The 24775-nt window shown below is 37.8% G+C and overlaps 1 protein-coding gene across 5 annotated transcripts in view; it reads right to left on the bottom strand.

Moving 5' to 3' along the window:
- Nucleotides 1–24775, bottom strand: part of ADAMTSL1 (ADAMTS like 1) — a 1044920-nt gene that overhangs the window by 245916 nt on the left and 774229 nt on the right. For 3 of the 5 annotated variants that reach the window (XM_070480552.1, XM_070480554.1, XM_070480557.1), the window contains 3 exons: nt 21264–21375; nt 16773–16911; nt 3298–3348 (listed from right to left, as the gene is read on the bottom strand). In XM_070480552.1, coding sequence (XP_070336653.1) covers nt 3298–3348; nt 16773–16911; nt 21264–21375 — 302 coding nt within the window. The remainder of the gene's footprint in view (nt 1–3297; nt 3349–16772; nt 16912–21263; nt 21376–24775) is intronic. The other 2 variants (XM_070480555.1, XM_070480556.1) reach the window with 1 other exon arrangement.

The raw sequence follows: 24775 nt of genomic DNA, 5'->3' as shown, positions 1-24775 counted from the left end.
CCAATTCACATTAGACTCGATTTGACAGTGAACTGGGAATTTGCTTTTGAATGGACATTTAATCTCTTAAAACATTAAGATGCCATAAAAAGAGCATATTTCCTAATTGGTACTCTAACATCCCTAAAGTTGACCCTTCTGAAGAGAGAGTGATTAATTTCTGTCTCAACACTTGGACCTGATCCATGGTGTAATTTCATAAACAGTAATAAGTATCCTTTTCATTGTCAGTGATCATGGAAAGACAAATGATGTGAATATTATTCCAGGTATTTACAGTATGGTTCCAGGATTAACTATAGTTTTATATGTGAAAAACTATAATGTGAATCCTTGCATAATAATAGGATTATGTGGAATTTCAAAGCAAAACATCTTTGTTCTTTAAAGAAAGTATAACAAAAGCTCAGAGAGGACATCAGTTAGGATATCTCAAAACAGGGACCAGGTAAGGATTTGGAAAAATATATATATATCCAAGAATCTTGCTCTAGAAGAATAACAGATGAGGTCGTATATTTTAACTCCTTTGGCTTTTAATTTTTAAAGTCCATTGTGTATTTAGTTTAAGAAATTCTCAAAATTAATGATTATGTGGAAAAATTGCAAATATTAATTATAAATTAAAGATAATTAATCAGACTGTGTTCTTAAATTATATTCAGATATGCATTATAGTCAAAGACTGAAAGCAAGAAAAAAACAATCTAAAAATTCACTCACTGTGTTTTGTATCTATACTTGTGGTCTTAAACACATTTAAATAATTTCAGTAAGCAAAGTCTTGATCAGTAAGTAGCTGCCCCCTGAGAAACATTCTAAGTCTTTAATCTTCTTAAGAAAGAAGAATATCCATGGAAATATTCATAGAAATAATTTCCATTTACTAAGGTTTTATCAGTAAAACAGAATATCTAACTTCAGAATTAATTTAGTAACAGAAGTGCATGGGCTAAGAAATATAGTCTGTTTAATCGTCTAGCTGTCTTTGACCATTGTGATGCACGGACAGGCCACAGTGTGCATAAGACGGAGTGCAAACAAACATCAAGCAGGTTCATCTCAATCTGTCATTGAGAATACCAATCTTCAGGCACTCGGGGGACATTCGAATATATATGAAATCAAGTTTAACCTAGGACAGGCATTAGGCACACCAGAGAAATATAAACAGGAGAGATCATAGATATGAAAGAAATTGAGGAGTACCATTACAGGACAAACATCAACTTGATGTTCTTACCCCTGACACCCAACTATGCCTTTATCTCGAATCACATGGCCTTTGCACAGCCAGATACATATGTCCTATGAATACTTACTTTACAGATACGGGGGTTGAAATTAAATCTTGGTTCAGTTAAATTGATATTTCTCTATTTTCATTCCTTTTTTTTTTTCATGTTTGGTTCTGGATCAAACCAGCAAAAGGATACAACAGTAGTATTCTAAAGTCATTTATTGTCTTTATCAATATAGGCATAGGAAAAAGGGAGGGAGCTGATGAATGAAGTAACTCCTTAGTGAAAAACACTTTAAAAAAATCCCTAAATAATTATATATAGCATTAACCAAGTGCCCCCTTTCTTTATGCTACCATTAAAATGGTGAAAAGTAAGTCTCACGCCAGTCTACTTTTTTAAGTAGAGCCTGAATAACCCTTGCCTTGGTTTATATGTGTGTGCATGTGTGTGCCTGTTGCTGCTTAGTCGCTCAGTCATGTCTGACTCTTTGTGACCCTATGAACTGTAGCCCGCCAGGCTCCTCTGTCCATGGGATTCTCTAAGCAAGAATACTGGAGTGGTTGCCATGCCCTCCTTTAGAGGATCTTCTTGATCCAGGGATCAAACCCCAGTCTCTTGCATTGCAGGCAGAATCTTTATTGCTGAGCCACCAGGGAAGCCCACGTACATGTGTGTGTGTGTGTGTGTACATATATGTATGTATGTATACACATGTTGGAATGCATCTGCAGTGAGTGAGGGAAAGTTGCTCAGTTGTGTCAGACTCCTTGTGACCCCATGGACTATACAGTCCATGGAATTCTCCAGGCCAGAATACTGGAGTGGGTAGACTTTCCCTTCTCCAGAGGACCTTCCTGAACCAGGAATTGAACCAGGGTCTCCTGCATTGCAGGCAGATTCTTTATCAACTGAGCTATGAGGGAAGCATCTGCAGTAAATACACATTCATGCCTATTTGTGTAAATATATGTGTTCACACATGTGTGCTGAGGGGATGTGAAGAGTGGGAGAATGAAGCATCACTGGGCAGCTGGACTAAAAAATCTCCAGGTCCCCTTTTTGTTCTTCAATTCAAAGTATTTGAAGATTTTCAATCAAACTGCTTTATTTTGCAGTTCCAAATACAATTACTTTGGGGGCTTTGCTTAGTTTGAGATGGAGCAAACCACCATGGATTATTTCCAACTATTTGTGATCTGATTTAAACCTTGGGTTCTAAACAGCAACGGACTCTCTGAAGTCCCAATGAGTGAGGACAACAGAGCAAAGGTCTTGCTTAGCACAGAGGTGGCTTCAAACCCGTCTAATTTCTGCTCTCTGGGGCGCTGTTTCTAAGGTGGCAGGCAATATGCTCAGTAGCTAGCATGTTTTTCAGCTTCTCCAGTTTTCTTATAAATATATTAATAAAGAGAACAAGTTCTTTGAAAAGTTTCTCAGTCACTTTAACGATATTTTCTAGTTTTAGAAAATACTGTGCTTTAAAAAAGCAGTGTAGTGCATGGAATTTTCTGTTTTGGAAAATAACAAAACTCCCCTCCCCATCAAATGTTATGAACAATAAGGATATGAAAAAACTGCCTTTTTGTATTTAATTATAATTTCTTTGGAACAGAAAGAAGGATATTCAAAGCCCCTGTGCAGAGTAATACCACATCTGGAATTTCACATTTGCGGTATTGGGATAATAATTCAGGCAGTGTTTGTTTAACAGTTAGCAACAGTGCTTTAATGACTAGGGTCCTATTGCAGAGGAAACACAGAAAAGGACAAAGGGAGTGAAAGAAAGACATAACATAAACCCATACACTGTATCTAATCAGAGTGAATTACTGTGTCCACTGCAATGTAATCCAATCCTATCTTAAAACGGTTTTTGAATGACAAGCTTACAGTCTGAGCAGACCAGTGTTATTCAAAAGCAAAGTTCAGGAGGGATTGCAAAATATACTATCTACCATCTTATTTTTTTTACAGAAAAACACAAAATCTATTATATATAAGAAGCAGAAGACTGAGTTACTAATTCTAGCATCAGGATGATTGATTTACGTACCGAGGAAGGGGATGGTAGATGTCATAGGGCATGATCTGCTTGTATCCGTCACTGTTAGGAACAATAATGCCAACCCTCTGAGTAGAAGGTACACACAATAAAATAAACACTAAATGATTACATTAAACAATTTTTTAGACAAATGCAAAATAACATTAATAAATTGTCTCTAAAAAAACAACACTAAAACAGTTCAATATCTTTATGCTAGCATCCATTTGAGGATGGGGCAAGTTCTTTTGACAGGGCACCATTTACTATAATTAGTTCTCTGATCCAAGCAGGAAATACCAGGGGAAAGGGTGGTGGCAAGAAAACTTGGCACCTCATCATTAACTATGACACAATAAGCTTGTAAATGTTCTTTAATCCCCCCAATTATACATCCTATGAGGTCATTATGATCATCATTATTAATGTTACTTCCAGATGCTCACCAAGCAATTTTATAGTTACTGTCTTGCTCCTGATGAAAGAGAGAGCTATATGTAAGAGTATGTACCTGGGGACTGACAATACTATGTAATATGCATTAGCAAATAGGTAATGCACTTTTGGCAGATCTAAGGATCTGAGTAAAATCTGGAGAGCAGCCACTTGGTTATATTAAAAAGGGAAGGGGAACGAGTAAACACAGTAGGCAACTATCAACAAAAGCACATTCCCTACCAAAACAAAGATAGGGCAGTTAAAATGAGATAATAAAGATGAAACATCTTTTTGGTGGTCTATAAAATGTGATATGGTGTTAACTGGTGGTGGTTGTAATTGTTTTGACTGTTGTTACTATATCTGGTGCCCCGGGAAACCTGTGGGATTTAGAGATAAAGACTAAAGGAGCCAGAAGAAATGATATTTTACGCTATATGGCTAATGGATTCACAAGATATGATATTATAGGCTATGTGGGAGTCCTCAGAGGCCTTTAGGACTCTAATAAAGTACAGGAACCTATCTCACTGATTTCAAGTAAAGCCTCCAATTGACAAGACTTTCTTCTTGTGGAGCCCCCTAACTTGTGGGAGATTTATGACTCGTGAATCTCAGATAGAAGGGCTAGTACAACAGACTCTCTATCAAGAGTGGGAGACTGAGCTCAGTCCGTGGATGTCAAGTATTTGCTGGGGCAAAGCATGGTAGGTCGTGAGCACTTATTTTACAACTGACAAATGATAGCAACTTCCTCTTCTGAAAACTGAAGGAACTCATGTATTCTAATCTGGGATGAATGCTGCTGCTGCTGCTAAGTCGCTTCAGTTGTGTCCGACTCTGTGCGACCCCAGAGAGAGCAGCCCACCAGGCTCCTCCGTCCCTGGGATTCTCCAGGCAAGAATACTGGAGTGGATTGCCATTTCCTTCTCCAAGGCATGCATGCATGCTAAGTTGCTTCAGTTGTGTCTGACTCTGTGCGACCCCATAGACGGCAGCCCACCAGACTCCTCTGTCCACAGGATTCTCTAGGCAAGAATACTGGAGTGGATTGCCATTTCCTTCTCCAAGGCATGCATGCATGCTAAGTTGCTTCAGTTGTGTCTGACTCTGTGCGACCCCATAGACGGCAGCCCACCAGACTCCTCTGTCCACAGGATTCTCTAGGCAAGAATACTGGAGTGGATTGCAATTTCCTTCTCCAATCTGGTATGAATGGGTGAGTATATATTTATATACCCATCTTCAGTAAAATTTTTATGTAAAAATGAACACATTAAGACTCACTTTGTTGTTTTTTTTTTAAGGCTCACTTTGATCTTATCCTCTGATACAGAATGATATAGCATGTGATTTTAATATGGCTAGCAAACCTAAGCTTTTGGGTAGAAACAGTGAGCTAGGTATATTATGGAACAGAAAGAAAAAAAAATAGTACTGGCTGGACATCATGACACATAAGGAGGAAAGAGGGAGTAAAAAAAGGGCAGTTCCTGGAGAAATTACTAAAAGGTAAGGGAAAATTAAGTTTGAGAGAAAATGGGAAACAAATCTTTGAATGTAGATTTCTCAAGAAGTACAAACATTGGAGAACTAATTTAGTTATCTCACGTGACTGAGTTGTCTTTAGTTGATCTGAATGACTAAAGGTATTCACTTGTATGATTAAATTTTCATGGTACATCTATGTGCACTACCCTTCAGTAACAATGTTCATGAAAATGAATGATGCCTTTTGAGGAAGCTCAAAATCCCATGACTCTTAACGAACAAAAGAATGGGATGAATATTAACATTAAACTTTTCTCCATGTTTTTCCAAGATACAGAACATCCTATTCATTTTGGTCTTATTTTGACAAGAAATCAGATGTGAAAGGTAAATCCTGTCTTTTGTTAGGATCATGTGATCACTTCCCAGTAATTCTGCCTAATCATTAAGGAAAATCTTTTTCTAAAAGAACTGTTTTTAATAGAATTCCAACTTCCAAAGTTCTTCTAATAACCTAGGTCTGATAATAGATAATTAAGGACTACATAGAACTGACTTTGCAGTTATATTTTTGCTAACCCTAGTATCTCTTCTCATGCCTATATCCAGATCTAAATGTAGAAATGTATATGGCAGCCTTCTTTCCTGGAAAGATTTATAGTTATGATTTGTCATTCTGGATATTAGAATGAACTGTTACAGATCTCTGCCAACTGATTTATCAGCTGATGAGATTTAAAATGGAAGTAGTAATATTGAAGGAGACAGGCTAGAAGAAAAGAAGGGGAAAAAAGAGGGAGTTATAGAATTCAAGATGTTGGGCTTCACATTGGACTGATTCAGAAATTATGTTTCTGTTTGAACAAGAAGCTTTAAATCTAGATTCAGCAAAACTATAGCTATATTTGTCTTTCTATGGCATAGGTCATGGTGAAGACTCATAAAATGACTCCATGGCACCTGTGAAAACAGAAAGATATCAAAACAATGGTGCTCTGTCCAGTCCTGTTGATGCATATTCATGTGCATGGGCTCTGCTCTCTCTTGGGGTTTATGCCATGGGCCTGGCCTTTCACCACACTGTCACAGAGGGCCAGGCGGTGCTGCCTAAACTCAACTTTCTATTGCTTACTCTTAAGGCACTTTATCTTTTTCTTGGACAAAGTGTACCTACTGAAGAATGATGAAAAAGAATGTCATTTAGGGACTTTAAGAAGTTCTTCCTTCCATGCTTAGGTCTTCTTTGCATGTGCATGTGTGTGCATGCATATATATGTATGTATTCAGACATGTGAATATATGAGGGGGTGGGGAAGGAGGCAAAAATAATTTTTTAAAAAATGATCACAAGGGAAAATACAATGAACAGTTGGTTTTGGGGTAAAACCATTCATTCTCCATTGCCTTCACTATTCTGACTGCTCATGTACTTTCTATGTAGGACAGTGACCTGATTCCATCTAAAGTCCCCCATATCAGGGGTTGTGATAGGAAGAGAAGATTAGGATGAAGAAGGGGTCACCATGAACTCATGTGGTATAAGTAGAAGAAAGACTTGCACATCATCCTCTCTTAGCTTGTGTCCAATGACACTAGAATGCTTCCTGTTACGACAAATTCATAGAAAGAAATAGTATGCAGTATATAACATGAAGCGTTTTCAACCAATTTTTAATGACATGGAAAATGTTCAAATGCAATGTCAACTGAAAAAATCCAGTACAGAATAGAATAGACAATATAATCCACAATACAAAGAAAACTCATGCATATATTGTCTATATAATAATTTTTGTAAAGTCTATATATATCTGTATGTATGTGTGTACAAATATATTAGAAAAGGACTCAAAACAGTTGTTAGTTCCTGGTGTTTGGATTAAGAGTGTTTTCTTCCCTTTTTTCCTTTTTATGCTTCTCTATTTTCAGGAATTAGAACACTTAAGTAAAACAAAATTAAACTCTGAGAAAGCAAAAGACAGAAACATTTGAAAGCATGATATAAATGGATGAAATGAGGCTGTCATCTCAATTCCCACATGTCATTTAAAGATGATTGAGTCTGTGTCCTGAAACCATCTCAGGAGCTATTTTAGAACAATATTCTTGACTTTAAAAATCAAGCCATATTCAGGCTCACACTACTCAGGTGTGAAATTTACTTATTGTGATAAATCTTTCTCTCCAAGAAAAGCCCTAATATAACTATTAATTCCATAAGCATCTAATTTGCCAGGTTCTGGGATCTTCTGGAAATGAATCATAAGGAGTCACTTTCATGGCTTCAACACTCCCTTCCAATGCCTCTCTCAGAACCTCTTGCCTCTCCTCTGGGGCTGCAGAGCCTCATTTCTGACACTCTGACAGCTGGATGCGCTCTCACTTTGTCAAACTCACTGTTTTCAGACAATTCATTATCTTCCCCTGCGAACTGTCTCTTCTCCTGTGATCACTGTTACTGTTCAGAACACTGCCCTTCTCCCATCCACCCTGGCTGGGTACCGTGGGACATCGTTGCTTCCTCTCTTTCCCATGTTCCCTACAGACACTGAGTTCTTCCAGTTGTGATGTCTGCCAAATATATCTCTCTGACATGAATCTGGGCCCCTTTGCATTATCCTCCTAACAGATCTCTCTGCCTGCAGGCACTGCCTGCTCCAATCCAGCTCACTGTTGTCATAGCAACAGATAATTTATTTCCCAGTGATGTCCATAACACCTGGTGAAATCAAGTGCTACCTGTTCTAAAGCCTGTCCTTATGTTTCCTCTCAACATGTAGCCAGACAATTCTCTCTTCCTCTTTCAAATACCCATAGCACAAGTTCCCCTCATCACTTCTGTCTACTAACTTTTAACCATGAAAATGTTTTCTTCAGTTTAACACTATGGGACAAAATCCATGTTGGTTCTTTACTCTATCTTTTAACACAGTTCTCTGCACAGAGGCAATTAGTAAATAATCAGCCAATGAAATCATGCCATTGACGTGCATACACAAAAGCAAGCAATACAACTACCATCCTGAATGAAAGAAAGCAAATGAACAAGGTTAAAAAAACTCCTAAACAAGTTGCACTAAAGATGTCACACATCTCTAGTCCCACTCCTTGTTTTTTGCTAGCTCTGCCACCTGTGTGAAGGGCAGACTATTTTAGAGACTGGTTTGGCAGGGGTGATTGGGTGATCTGGGACAGAGGAAGATAGTTGAATGGCAATGGTGTTTCTAAGCTGCTTGGCTAGACTCTACATCTCTTCTGTTGGGCATCTTCCAGAAACAGCCATGACAGTTTTTAAAACAATCTTCTCTTCCCTGTTTGTCTCATGTGTCTTTTCAGAGAGCATGCTGCTTTGTAACCGTACAACTCAACTTCCTCTGGGCAGTGTTGTGGTCCAGATTCTGGCTGGCTTAACTTTGCCTTCGCCATGGTACCAAGCACAGAACTTGGCACAGGATTGGTACTCAGTAAAAAGATGAATGAAACTGTGGGTGGTGGGAACAGTTCTGGCACAGAAGAGAGTAATCTCTCAACAACTACAAGGCAATAGAAACCAATCTCTTCCTAAGCAACTGTTTATAATGGGGGAGGAGAAAAGTAATAAAAAGTTGGAAGAGACTCAAGCATCTGCTTTCTCATGAGTGGCAGAATACAAAATAGCATGGCGCAATGAGGACAGGGGCCCCCTGAGGAACTGGGAGATACAAGCTCTGTTCTCTACTCTGTTAATTATCTTTCTGAGTGACTTTGAGTGCATTACATTTGGACTTCTGCATTGGTCTTCTGCAAAATCTAAGTATTGTATGAAATCAGGAGTTTTATGATGAAGAACGAGTGCCTGGAAACCTATCTTTGGAGCTCTATCTTATCTGTTCCGTTTGTACTGGCTGCTGAGGACAGAATTCAGAGTTCTGTGGTCCACAGACTGAAAACTACTAAACTAGGTACTTAACTCAAAAGCTCTCCTATTTGAAATTTGGTTACTTTATGAAACACTGCAGGTTTCCCTGTCATTTAGAGAGGCAAATTAGGACCTAGAAAACAAGGAAACATTCTATAAATAGGTTAAAAACTTTTTTCAACATGGTACCTACCAGTCAACATTCATTTATCTTTAAGAACCAGACCAAAAGAACCCTGCTTCATTGTCCAGGATCTGAAAACATTTTAAACATATATATTCATTTCTTGCTATAGGACCAACTAATAGAGAGTTTTTGATCATTTTATCCAAAATATCATAATTTTCTCACAACTGTATTTCCATGGTTAAATGTTCTTGATATTAATGAATGTAATTTCAGAACTGCTTTTAAATAAAAGGGACTAATATTTCCCTGGACTTTGTTTAGCTCTTCTCATACTGACCTAAGTGATTTGCTAATTGTTTGATTTCAGTAAATATCAGTATTTACGCTTACACAAAAGAGGCTTGCTTAATCGGCATATGTGGTCAATTCAAAGATCCAGGGTACCAAGTTTTGCATTGATATGGTTGGCAGTGCTGTGCTGGTTGTGGAGGTCTACAGTGGGCTTAAACCAGATCTCTTGGGTTGCTGAAGGCATCATGCAACACCAGCAGTCAGGTGATCAGAGTTCATGTAATACAGGAGGTTCTCTGGATGTGGAGGCACTTAGGTTCATGACCCAGCTTTTCTTTGCCCACCCTGACTTGGAGGAGGTCTCACAACCTCTTTGGGCTTTAGTTTTTTGTCTGTAAATACAGATGACTATCTTTGTCATACTAACCCCCCAGAGAAGGTAAAACTGAATAGAGATAAAGGCTGTGAAAACACTGTGGACACTTCAAGTAGAAGCAACGTTGGCAAGAAGCCATTTTGTAGGATTGGTTCTCAGTAACGATTACTGAATTTTGTTGAGTGCTTGGCATCCTGCAAGGAGCTTTACATGCATCATTCTATTTACTCCTTATAGTTACTCTACGATAGGTATACTACGTTCATTTGACAAATGGCAAAGCTAAGGCCTAGGGAAATTCAGTAAAGTTAGTAAAGCCAATAAAGCCAAACTGATAGATTGAAGTTAAAAATGAGAAGGATGATAATACCTGTTCTATCTTACAAGTTAATTAAAAGGACTGCATAAATAATTATACTTTACATATACAAAGTCATCATTATTATTAGTGATGAGCTGGCTTGGTGGAATAACTGAATTGCCCCAATAAATGAGTTAGAGCTGATTGTCTGGATTGTCTGATGATGGGTATGAGGTCTATAAACTTGGGAAGGGTATGACAATGCTCTCTAAATAGCAACAAAACTCTGCTTTATTTATCTTATCATAAATGCATGAAAGTGCAAATGAGATTTTACAATGGTATTTTTTATTGCTTATTCATTAGCTACTTAAAGTAGTATATTTAAATGAGGCTGAGAGAAAAGAAGGAAGTTGTCACTTCTCTAGATAATTTACCTATTTTAATAAAACAAGAGCTTCGTGACTAGGAAAACATTTCATTATACTTTAACTGCTTACTGAATAAACAGCTTTTTAACCCTTGCACTGAGTTCTCCCTCTTTGGAGATAGACAAGGCATAAACTCCACACAGACTAAACGGCTATGTCTCACAGATGGTTAAGTGGTTAAGTGGGGATTTTAGATAATGACACATTGGGATTTTAGGAGTTGCTAATTATCTTAATTTCTCAGGGTCATGTTTATTAAAAAATCTGATAAATATGAATTGCTTTCATGAAGCTACTTCCTAGGAATTTGTGCCTCTTGTTAAAACAACAACAAAGGACTACCTTTATAGACCCATATACAATTTTAGAGTTCCAACTCCTTTCGTGGAGGATAAAGCTGATTTTTTGGTGAGTTTAGGAGTTTCTCTGAAGTAACATCAACATTACCATAACTGTGATCTTAGCCATAATAGCTGCAGCCGCTAATATTTATTGAGTGCTTATCATGTGTCAGGCACTCTGCTAAGCTCTTTGAATGTATTACACCATTTATTCCTCATGACAACTCTATGAGGTAAGTAGCTATTATCCTTACTTCAGAGGACGAGAAAACTGAGGCTTAGTGAGAACAAGTAATTCGCCAAAGACTACTCAAACCAGTCAGGGACAGAGCCAGGATCTCAAGCCAAGCTGTGTCGCTCCAGAGCTGCCTTCCTAGCCGCCATGGTACCATAATAACCACTGTATCGCCACTGGACTAGTCAGTCACCAAGTGGGTTCTACACGTCCACTGCACATACTGCCACTCACGATGCAGATTTCTCTTGCCTCAGGATTTCAGTTGCATTAGGATTCAATCCTGAGCTTTTGTTCACACTTTGGTCCATGGCCAGGGGTGACTTACGCAATTTGCTGTCAAATTAAATGGAGCTGGACAAAAAAAGTCCAGTTGAACTCACCAAGAACTGCAGCTTGGGGTATACAAGTTTGGGCATTTGCTTAGGACTGTTGCTCTGAATTCCTTGAGGGGAGGGAGAATCTGGATGTGGTTTCAGCAAAAAACAGATTTGTTTGCTAATGACTGTGACCATGATAGTGTGATGAGTGAGAGCATTTTTCGCTTGAACAACCCTTGCCAATTTAAGCCCCCTTCATTACTGCCTTGGAGAGAAAAGCAGAAGTCTGTGCCAAAAAAAAAAAAAAAAAAAAAAATCTGAAAAGGTGGTTCTCTGATCTTCTCACAAACAATGTCTTGCATAATTTCCCCCAGACAGCCTTAACAGTCTCACCAGTCTCCTAGACTGAGCTACATATGGCCAAATGTAGCATTTTCTTTTTTACACTGAAAGCCACTCAGAAAACATAAGGTGCTTATTAGTGGAACTAAAACTATGCCTTTTTAGTTTTTGCTGAACCACAGGCATACACTTGGAAACTTTCTGGCCACATGATCGACTTTACCCTTCGACCAAGAAGCAACAGTCACACAAACTATTGCATAAAGCATCAAGCACTGTGTTAAAACAACAACAACAACAACAATTTTCCCTTGTGTAAAATAGAAGCTATGATTATAGCATGACAAGCACAAGGATTTTATATTTGATAAGATTACAGTTCCTAAGCACCTTAGGAACTATAGTGTTCAATCAATGAAGCAGCGTGCTCAGTCGTGTCTGATTCTCTGAGACCCATGGGCTGTAGCCCACCAGGCTCCTGCAAGTTAAACCTGCCCAGATCTCTGATATCCAGAAGTGACATGCCTCTGGACTTCTGGGAGTGCCCATGTAGGGACCATTACCAAAACATATAGCATATGTGTATATAGTATTTGATGAGATTAGTATATGATGAGATGCCATAGCTCTGAGGCACCAGTGAGAAACAGTCTTCATTCTAGCTAAATGTCATTAAATTTTTAACTTCACTTTCTCTTCCTTCTCATTATAAGCATTGCTCTGGCTTCCTTTTTGAGACTGTCTTTGGCCTGGAAACAAAGTATTTTATCACATCCTTAAAGTGTATAAGTGACACCAGCAGAGAGCAATACAGCTTTTCTGGGATGGAGCAGCTGGCCACCAGGTAAGCTCAATTGTTGGTTGTACAGTGAGAGGAATTCAAATTCCTGTCTCAGCAAATGTCAAGTTACTACGTGTCACATTCAGGTTTGCTTTTGAATAATGGAAACCAAGAATGTTAAGCCTTTGAATTCTAAGTATCTATCATATAAGAATGACCTTACCTATCTTACGAGCTACAGATAAAACTGGAAAGAAATCTAGCAAAAGCGTTAATAGTGATTATCTGTGGCAACTGGAAATTATTAGTGAATTTTATTGTTTTCATTATAGTCTTTTAACTTATCAAAATTTCTGAGTTAGTGCATGAAGAATCAGAAAAAAGCCATGAAAACATAAAAATTACTCTGGAAAGAATAGACTATATGTCAACCATCTCTTTAGCCCCAAGAATGACTAGATGAATCCATCTACAACCATGGAGACCTATGGATGTTGTTGGTGAATGAAATGAGTAAGTGATGTCATTCATTAGTTCAAATATATAACATTTACTAATTATAAAGCAAATTAATGAGAACAGTGAGGCTATTCTAATAAACAGAAAAATTGGGCGTTAAGGGTTATAGTAATGGTTATCACATCCTGTTTATTTCTGAGTTATTTTGGTTTTATATGTGTAGTAATGAGAAAATTCTTATTCCAGAGAAGCGGTTGCTAATGCTAACAATTCTTATAGCTCACCTTAATCTTAGGATATTTATTTTTTCAATTAAACAGATCCTAATAGAAGAACTTAATAATGAGGGCAAAAAGTATTTCCTTTGGTAGTGAAATATTTTTACTATTGCTGCAACAATTTTTACAATTTAGCTTAGCCTGAACAAGTTAAAATTAGTTTATGTTTGAGTATAGTTCTTGTGAGTTATTGTTTAAAGATAGTTCAAAATACATAAAATGAAATTTAATGAAGCAACTCCATGGAACAACAGCTTATAGGCACAGTTGGAAAATCACTAATTTAATGCAACAAATAACTTTCTCACCCCCACTAGTGGGTGAGAAAAATAAGGTCTAGCAGGGTCTTTTTGCTGTCCATGGTACTTCCCAATCTTGACAGGGAATAAATGTGGCTACCTAAATGTGAATTTGCTTTCAAATAATAGGTTGACAATCCTAGTCTAATACAGGAAAAGTAAAGAACTATCTCAATGACTAATAAATTTCTTTTGATTCCAAAATATGTGACTTTATCTGTTCTAAATACATCTTATGTTTTCCCTTTTAGGGGCTTCTAAGTTTGGACACAAAGGTGTTAGTTTATTGTCACCAATAAAGGTGTTGGTTTAATGTCACTAGAAAAGCGAAAGTGTTAGTTACTCAGTCCTGTCTGACTCTTTGTGACCCCAGGGACTATAACCTGCCAGGTTGCTCTGTCCATGGGAGAATCCATGGGATTCTCCAGGCAAGAATACCTGGAGTAGGTAGCCATTCCCTTCATCAGGGGATCTTTCCAAACTAGGGATTGAACCTGGGTCTCCCACATTGCAGGCAGATTCTTTACCGTCTGAGACACCAGGGAAGCCCTTAATGTCACTATTAGACAGTTATATCTATAGTTAGAAAACAATTCTTTGAGTGTTTGATTCTGCTATGTCTGATGGGAAGGCAGACTTATTGACTTTCTTTAACTCCTTTCCTCAGACTATCACTTCTTATTTTTTCTCGAAATTCAGAAAGGTTGCTTTGATCCCAGGTGTTTAAATGAGTTCAGTGAATTTCATAGCAATTGTGCACTATCTTACCCTCAGACTAGAGTATCTACATTTCCTAAAGCAGTTTTCTCTTAAACTTCTCTTTCTGCTCAGTCTTAATTTTTACAGCTTTGTTTAATTACCTCTGTAATAAAAAAGCAGCATCCTGACATTCACTTCTTATTTTTCCTTTCTCCTTTTCCCACTTCTTTTTCTCTCTTTTTTAATAGCCACCTGTCCTAACATTTATACATGTGCTGTATTAGATGTTTTAAAATAACACAGACATAGAAAAAACATCAATTTTACAAAATTCCTTCAATGTAGAATAGCCTTATGCTCTTGAATAATAAGAAATAGGCCAAAAATATTACTCCAACAGAAAAGATGGGTAAAAATCAGAAGCCAGAAAAAAATGAGTAGATTTTTTTCTGACTATAAACATGTTTCTTAAAATTGTTAAAAAATGCTTTTATTTCACAGCTGTTTTTCATGACCATCTCTTCACTGAAGTTTTTTTTTAGTAGAGGGGAAAAGCTTTACATGCAATTATGGGAAGTGAATCCTTCATTTCTCCTAGAAATACATACATAAATTTTCTTGGAACTATGTATAAGAGCTTCAAAATCTCTCTTTGGCTAAGTCAACCTGTTTGAATTGAGATAATTATGCTTTTCACTCACTGGTCCTCCTGGTATAGATATGGATAAAGAGGCATATAATAAGTAGAAAACTTTAAACTAGGGTTGAATTGCATGAGCTAGAATTATCTTGGCTAAAATACCTCATATCTTTAATATTTCCAAAATAAAGAGGTCCAAACAAAATTTTCACACCTCATTTAGTTTTTATACCATATCCAATCTTTAAAATGTAATTTTCTGGTGGAATATGAAGCAAAATTAAACTTCACCTGAATTATATATTTATAAAATATCTATTCTTCTATTTCTTTAATGAAAACCTGTTATTTTGAGTTCACTTTTACCAGCTGCTGCTGCTGCTGCTGCTAAGTTGCTTCAGTCGTGTCCGACTCTGTGCGATCCCATAGACGGCAGCCCACCAGGCTCCCCTGTCCCTGGGATTCCAGGCAAGAACACTGGAGTGGGTTGCCATTTCCTTCCCCAATGCATGAAAGTGAAAAGTGAAAGTGAAGTCGCTCAGTCGTGTCTGAGTCATAGCGACCCCATGGACTGCAGCCCACCGTCCATGGAATTTTCCAGGCAGGAGTACCGGAGTGGGTTGCCATTGCCTTCTCCCTTTTACCAGCTGGATAATATGATTTCTATGAGTAAATTAACATTAGAAATTTCACATCACATGTAGAATTTAGAATTTCTGAATGTGAGGCAGAAATAATACAAGAAAATATACTTTAGAAAATTAAGAGCAGAAAAAAAAACTTAAATTGCCTACAATTCAAAGATAGAGTAATTTTCATCCACTTGGCTCATGTAGTAGTTCACCTATTCAAAGTTTTATGAATATATAATTAGTAAACTATGATTTAAAAAAACAAACAAACTGAGGTGTTCCTCAGAAATCTAAGGCTCTTAGAAAGGATTCTCTTTCAGTCTACATGATGAGTTTTGTAGGAGAAGAGTTTTCATACATCCTTTCCCACTTGTTGAGGATGAGTAAGCCATATTAACGAAGAGAATTACCAGGAAGTGTTGAAATTAAAAAGACAAATATTCACCATGAAAATATTCCTGACTCATACTTCTATGACTACTTATCATCTGGAATATTTCATTCATCAGTCTGAATCCTGATCCTGCAAATAACTGAGGGCCAACTATGGTTTCCCCCAAGTAAACATATGTGGAAAGTGTCAAGTGTTTCTTTAGGACTTCTAATTAAAAAGACCTTTAAAAAAATCTATTAGAAATAAGCCCTGCTTTCTGTTTAACAAAGGCTGAGTTTATTTAAATGTGGAAAAACTGTTCTAAGGCTGATTTTTATTCTGGTTCATTGGTGTGGCCCACCACAGGCTAAAATTGGTCAACTGTGACCCTGAAATATGGTCTGCTCTGATCATCTCAAAGAATCCTGAGAACACTGTACCATCACATTTGTTAAGAGTAGAAACAAGTAACCAGAATGAAATGAAATCAGAAGAGAAAATGTCTCTGCAGAGTGCTTTACCTGCAGCTCTACCAATGGAAAATCCATGGACCCTGAGATGGCATTCTACGGCAGCAAGAGTAAGAGGCATGGGTCCTAATAACCCACGACTAAGAATGGACACTGGGCAGCAGCACTTACTTATTTTTAACTAAATGCTTTTTAATTCAAGAAGCTTATTTGCACTTGATTTATGTTTACAGTAAACAAACTGGTAAATGTGACTGACCTGGCTGGACAAGGATCCAAGTTGCACTCCTGAAGCTTAGGCTTGGGTTTGATGTTCTCGGGGTAATAGTGACAGTACTGGTCAGCAACCACACGGTTGCTCCGAAGATCGTAACACTCAGCCGATGTCAGCTGGTAACCTGTGGTATCAAGCCATTTGGGCAAGTTTCAATGTATACATCAATGCAATGTATTCCCTTAGGCTATTTTGTTCATCTCATATTAATGAAAATTCTTTCCCAGTGCTCCAAGTCATTTCCAGGGCCAATGAGAGAGAAATGGAAGGCTCTTTAATTTTTACAAATGCTATGTTTTTCCACTCAACTTTTAATAATTAAATGATACCATAGGGTTTGAACTACGTAAGGGTAAAGCTGTAAGACTACCGTAAGAACTATTTTTATTAATCTGCTTTATATAATCTAAAAGTCTAACATAGAAATCTGTATCCAAAAGATATTTATTTACAAACCATCTCATATGAGGGTGCAAAACTGCCTCACTCGTACTTGGGGTATCAGGGTGAATAAACTCCTAAATTAAAAAAAAAAAAAAATCCCAACACTGTTCCTCTTGGTCAGTGGTGACCCATAATATAGAATCAGCTACCTACCTGGAAACACGTGTTTTCCACTGCCTAAATTCAACCTGAATGGATTGAATGGATGTAAACTGATGACTAAGGCCTAAACAGTAGTCATCATGAAATCTCAAGTTTTCCAAAACAACCAAAACAAAAACAAAAATTTCCTACTGTTCAATTTTTATTTCAAAATCCTTTGCCATTTCTAACCGTGTAGCCAATATTTCTTGATTTATATGTGCAAATTTCCACTGTTTAGAGAAATCCTCTGTTTAAAAAAAAAAAGAAAGAAATCATGCTGCTGAATAATACTGAATTCTACTCATAATATGTATTAGTTTTCCTACCTGCCTCTTTTTTGTCCTATGAATTTCTGGTGGTATGGTGATGAAGACTTAGATTCTTGGGGTGAAAAGTAAATGTACATAGAGTATTTTTAAAAGTTAGGGCTTTTGTATCAGTCTAACCCTCATCAACTCCAAAATATATTCCCCCTGGACAGCGGTTGAATACTGTTGTTGTTAAATATGTGTTAGAAAGTCAGATTTAGAGTGGTTTAAAGTCTTGCAAAAGATTTCAGGAAATCAGAGGGAGACTTATAAACCAGATTTCCTGACTTGAGGCTGTGTTCTCAGACCACCCACAAAAATTAATTGTTCATTAAAGACCTAAATAAAGAGCTTTTAACAACTTTACTGTAAGGATGAAAAGTATGGAAAGTAATGGCTAAAAACACATGTTCCACTTAATTTTTTGTCTCATAAGAAAATCAAAAAGCAAAATGATATTTTATAAAAGTAAATATATTTCTGTTTTTCAATTACATTATACTTCAAGCAGATAATCTGATGACAAGCTAATTATTTTATAAGGTTTCCAGAAAACCATTTCTACTTAAGGATAGAATTTTATCATGTAGTAAAATGTGGGCACAAGCAGTAAGTAAACTCTGAATGTGAGATTATGATTTTTAAAAACCATAATTTGTCAGCTTAAAAATGCAGCTGGGAAGCTCTTCTAGAGCGTGTGAAATGAAAACTTCGAACAAAAATGAAATGAAAGACCAAAATGGTCAGGTAATTGTGTTTTCTAAAGTTTCACAAGGTATTTGATGTAGCAATTCTTAAGACTTAGCAAAATATTCAACTAGTTGAATCTGGAACTGGAAACATATAAAGGAATTCAGAGATCATTTCCTCAGAGATTTTCAAACTATGGTCCATGAAGTGTGAGGGAAGTGTTAGTTGCTCAGTTGTGTCCGATTCTCTAGCCAACCAGGCTCCTCTGTCCATGGAATTCTCCAGGCAAGAATACTTGAGTGGGTTACCATCACCTCCTCCAGGGGATCTTTACGACCCAGGGATCGAACCTGGGTCTCCTGCACTGCAGGCAGATTCTTTACTGTGTGAGCTCTTTGGTTTCTACATCCTTCAGATCTCTGAGCAATGCTCCTTTACCTGGCTTCCTAATACGATTTCCTTTGAAGAAACGATTTGAGAGCTCAGCACATCTGTGAACTGCTGCTGGTTCTACTTTTTCACTTAGATGTGAGGAAAATAAAGCCCAAAGTGTTTGACTTATATATAAGTCTAACATTAATTGCCTTATTATATAGTAAGGCATTATCAGTTCAGTTCAGTTCAGGCACTCAGTCGTGTCTGACTCTCTGCGACGCCATGAATCACAGCACGCCAGGCCTCCCTGTCCATCACCAACTCCCGGAGCTTACTCAAACTCATGCCCATCGAGTCGGTGATGCCATCCAGCCATCTCATCCTCTGTCATCCCCTTCTCCTCCTGCCCCCAATCCCTCCCAGCATCAGGGTCTTTTCCAATGAGTCAACTCTTCACATGAGGTGGCCAAAGTACTGGAGTTTCAGCTTCAGCTTCAGCATCAGTCCTTCCAATGAATACCCAGGCCTGATCTCCTTTAGGATGGACTGACTGGATCTCCTTGCAGTCCAAGGGACTCTCAAGAGTCTTCCCCAACATCACAGTTCAAAAGCATCAATTCTTCGGCGCTCAGCCTTCTTCACAGTCCAACTCTCACATCCATACATGACCATTGGAAAAACTATAGCCTTGACAAGACAGACCTTTGTTGGCAAAGTAATGTCTCTGCTTTTTAATACGCTGTCTAGGTTGGTCATAACTTTCCTTCCAAAGAGTAAGCGTCTTTTAATTTCATGGCTGCACTCACCATCTGCAGTGATTTTGGAGCCCCCAAAAATAAAGTCTGACACTGTTTCCACTGTCTCCCATCTATTTCCATGAGGTGATGGGACCGGATGATTATTAAGGTTACTGTAATTGCACTCCAACAACAGCCCTATGTGAAACTGTCACAACAGGCCCATTATTGAACTACTATTCTCTCAAAACATGGCTTTTATTAAAAAAAAAAAAGAAAAATAATTTCTTAGATTTCTTTTTTTGAAACTGCTTCCTGTGTTAGTCATTAACAGGTGTATCAAAACAACATATTCCCATAAACATCAAAGTAATTGGCACTTTCTTCTTAAACAAACTAATTTTCTATGTAGCATAGACAGAGCGACTGGAAACATTATTTTATTGAAATGTTTAAAATGTTGAATTAATAATAATGTAACAACCAAGGGAAAGCACTTATTTCTAAGGTAAAATCTAACACTGCTCGATAAAACCTCACTTTCAACTGTTTGTTCACATTATGTAGACATAGATAACATAGCTGAAGATGACTTATATGTTCTTATAGTATAATGAGAATTAATGGATAGTCATTTGTCTCCATTTTGAGGTTCTATCCTTTTTTCTTGTCAAAATAATACAGTTATACATGTGTGGATTAGTTACTTAAACAGTGCCAATTAACAGGTTTTCATGAAGATGGAGCTAGAATTTATGTGCTCATTTTTAAAGGAATAGACATGCAATTTTATAACCATTAAATTACCAAAATTTTCAAAAAGGTACTCCACAAATACTGGCTCACTTGGCAAGGAAACTAAAATATTCATAGACTGCTGATTACCCTTCTGGAAAGAATTCTGGTAACATATGCCAATAGCCACAAAAATTCTGAAACTCTTATGAGTTTAGCCCAAGAAATAATTTGAAAGGAGAAAAATACTTAGGTATTAAGCTATTCATTACATTATAAAAGAAAAGTTTAAATGAAATGAATGATCTTCTGTAAGTATATAGTTAAATAAATTATTACAAAATAATCAAAATAAATGATTATGTAGCCATTTAAGTAATCATTAAAGAAAAGAGGTGGGGAGGGGACCTTTTCTGGTAACACAAAATACTGTTCATGTTACAGACATGATGGAGTGAGATGGGAATTCATCTGGTGACTTTTCAAGAGAGATGTGTTTTAAAGTATAAATAAGGCAAGTGGCATTCCTTTTATTGCATGGATGATGGGGTAGAGCTGAAAAATAACTGAGCCTAAGTCTATAGTGCAGTGATTTTTTTTTCTAGTAATAAACTATTTTCTTTAAATTAATCTCTGAATCTTCTTGGATACATCATGTTATGCAGAAGATGACAGTCTTCACCTGTTTCCTGAATAGATAAGTTCTTTCAGCCAGAGGACTAGTTTGTTCTCAGATGAACACACTTGCCTCCAGACTAAGTTGTTGCCAGGCTATGACATTGCTTGTTCTGAGCTTTAATGAATCAAGGAAAGAAGGAAAGACTATTTCCTCTCATGGGACTCTACAGCCAGAAAATGTGCATGGGGCATCTAGACTGAGGTATCTACCTCACCTCACGGGAAGGCTTCAGGATTTGGCCCCATTGAGAAGAAAGAATCTGGTCCACACAGTACTTGCATATGCTAAAGCAACTCTAATCTTAAAGCAGCCTAGTCTTCCTTCAGGGATGCCAAGAGCTTTTAGACTAAGTGAACAGCATTACCTCCTCCACAGGTTGCTGAGCAAGGAAAGAAGTCCGTCTCCCTCCATCGGTGGATGATAGGCTGATAGAAGATGAACTGGACTGTACTGTTCTCGGGCCCCGAGCTGCGGATCTGCAGGAGACAACGGCAAAGCAGAGGAACTAGTGTGATGGAGGGGCACACTCTGGGCTCCTTGTAGCTTGGACAAGGATGTGTGGTAGTGATGATGGTCTCAGGTTGTGTCAAGGACCGCACTGGGAGAGAAGGGGCAATAGCAGCATCACCCATCTTACCATCTAACCAGCAAATGGTCCTTGCAGAAACCATCACCATCATCACTTCAGTTCTGCGGGCACAGGACAAGGTCTCAATGTGTGATTCTAGCAAGACTGTATCCCAAGCCACTGACTCCCTCAACCTCTTTTATTTTCACCCTCTCTGGTACAACAGGTAAAATTATATGAATTTTTCAGTGTAGCTTCAGAAATAGATAATTTGTTCTAAGAAAATTATAAATGCAATCTGCTTCAAAAAAACTAAAGGTGACGTCACTGGTCAAGAGAAATAAAGAGCTAAAGAATTAAGGAGCTCCTCGCTCTAAGACATACTGGGAGTTTCCTGGCAATTGAGTGACTGATAGATCTTAATGTGCAAAATTACCAATGGGAAGCTCATCAAAATGGAAATTCCTGAGTTCAAGCCCAGAAATGCAGGCAATTCAAATGTAGAGAGTCCAGAAGTCAAATTTTGAAAAGCACCAACTTACATTACAAAAGCATTTACTTCAAAGAAAACATATGTTTATGAAAATTATAGCTCTTTTGTTTTTTTAAAAGAGGGGAATGTGAGGCAATTCTTTCAAACTATTACTAATTCTTTAATAGTTTAAAAGTACAAGGCTGAGGAAACAAAATCAAACTGAAAGAACAGGAAAAGTATCCAACAGGAACAACGCATTGCTTTTACAAAGACAAATGACATGCAATATTTGGACAGTTGGGCAAAGGCAAGGCTTGGGCTATTTCTTATACTAAAGGAAGTTCCATGGACAGCCTGGAGGATCACCTATTACTCCAACTCCATTGCGACAGTCAGAGAAGCAAGAGTCCATAGATTCAGGTGCCGTAAGTCTTCGCTCATGTTCTCAAGCTTAGCATTGTTCTAAGTGCCCTTTACCTAGGAGAAATTGATGGATTTGGGCTTCAGCTTTTTTTTTTTTAGATAGCCTTATTTTATTTTTTTTTTCCTACTGAGTTTAGAAACGATTAAACACCTTGGTACAAAGAAACAAGGAACAGGTGCTAACCCCTATACAGTTTTTGGAACTGGGATGAGAATATGAGATGTTCCTCAGAAAATCTGGAAGCATTGCAAAGGGCAAAGATGAGAGGAAAGCTATAGAATATCTCACATTATGCTAGGGTTCTGACCCATGGAGCATCCCAGTCTTTCCTAATTAGAATAAACAGTGATATGATTCCCTACTTTAAAGCAAAAACAGCTGAAGCAATACCATGTCTTTCACAGAAGGGGAGCATGGCCTACAGATTAGTATTTTTCAGTCTTATGTGTCAGATACAGGATATCTAATTGCTTGTTTAGGGACGGAGTATTAATCACAGTCTTTGGAAAGTTTTTTTCTTCCCCCAGGTCACAAAAACTGATAGCTCTCTTGGGATGTGTGATTATCATGCTGGAAAGGCTATTAGAAGAGGACTTCATTTGAACACAAGCTCCATAAAAAAATGAAAAGGCCAGAAAGTTTGTTTAGATGTGGAGAGAGATTATGTTGCTAAGGTCCTTTTAAGGATGCTAGAAATTAAACTAAGTCTAGGAGTGTGTGTGTGTGTTTCAGTTGCTCAGTCGTGTCCGACTCTTTGTGACCCCATGGATTGTAGCCTGTCAGGCTCTTCCAGGCAAGAATACTGGAGTGGGTTGCCATTTCCTCCTCCAGGGGATCTTCTTGACCCAGGGATCAAACCAACATTTCCGATGTCTCCTGCATTGGCAGGTGGATTCTTTACCACAGAGCCACCTGGGAACCCTGGGTGTGTTGGGGGGAGGGGATCAAAATGAGGAGAAACATAACACCCAAATATTTGGAGAAAACTTGTTCTATGACATCTACAGTGTCCAGGCTTATCTTTTGGTCTGTTTAAAGAAGCAAAAAAAAAAAAGTGGATCAGGTCGGTTTTTAGCTCCCTGGGAATTACCAATAAAAGCACCTCATGTCCACCTCATGAATGACAAGGAGTTTTAGTGTCGAGAGAGAGGGTTAGTAAATACCATGGTGAAGGGGAAAAAAATGTCAGCAGCTTAGAAAGAATATTGTTCTCAGTGAGCTCAAAGAAAATGATGGAAAATGACCATAAATGTGGAGACTCTCTGCCTAGATATGAAAAGACACTGGAAAGAACATGGAGGTCTTATTTTAAATAGATGAAATCCATCATGGTGCATCCAAATCTCTGACCTCATAATCTTGCTTGGTTCCTTTCACCCTGAAAGCATTCCTGCTTCTCTCCTCTCAATAGCTGCCATTTGGTTTTTAATAATAACAGCTACAACTACCACAAGAACCAGTACTACATTCTTAACTGTGTGCAGGAAACATCTTGTGTGTGCATGCTCAATTGCTCATTTGCATCTGATTCTGTGACCCCATGGACTCCTCTGCCCGTGAAACTTTCCAGGCGAGAATATTGGAGTGGATTGCCATTTCCTCCTACTCCAGGGGATCTTCCTTACTCAGGGGTCAAATCTGCATCTCTTGAATTGGCAGGGATCAAACATGAGTCTTCTGTAAGGGCAGAAGATTCTTTACCACTGAGCCAGCAAGGAAGTCCCCCCACCCCCACCCCACACACTTGATCTTAGCCTAAAGGCAAAGAAGGGACATTTTATTTTATTTACCTTAAATAGAATCTTAAAACTACTCTGTCTTCCCTTCCACATTTACATTACAATGAAACAAACAAGGCTCCTAGAGGTGAAGTGAGTAGTTGAGGGCTACACAGCAAGGAAACAGAAGAGCAGGGATTTGAATGCAGGTCTGGTTGGCTCTAAAGCTGCCATTCTCTTCATGGTATCAAGCAATCCTATTAGCTTTGTGAAGATATGGACCTTCATCTTTAGTGGTATCCTTGTAATGCTTCTCAATATCTTCTTAATTTTACATTTACACTTTAAAGTAGAAAAAAATATTTTAAATAAAAAGAAGAGGCTGACTGAAAGTCTGATTTTTATGACCTAATTGTTGCTTACAGAGATAAACCACCATGTTCCTTTTTCTTGGGTTTAATAATTCTGGGCTACTGGGACTCTTTATCATTGGGTCTACAGCTTTATAAACCCTAAATCCTCAACATTAGATTTTGGTTCTCAAGTATACATTGAAAGAGTCATTTTGACACATTAGAATTTTGTTTAAGGGAACTAAACCATCTGGTGTATGTAATTTTGACCTCTTCAAGTAAATAAGGAAGAAGAATGTTCTGAACCAAGTTTTTTCTCCTATAATTACAATGATTTA

This window comes from Odocoileus virginianus, chromosome 18, assembly GCF_023699985.2.
Source record: "Odocoileus virginianus isolate 20LAN1187 ecotype Illinois chromosome 18, Ovbor_1.2, whole genome shotgun sequence".
Classification (NCBI taxonomy): domain Eukaryota; kingdom Metazoa; phylum Chordata; class Mammalia; order Artiodactyla; family Cervidae; genus Odocoileus; species Odocoileus virginianus.
This window is presented reverse-complemented; position numbering and strand designations above follow the sequence as displayed.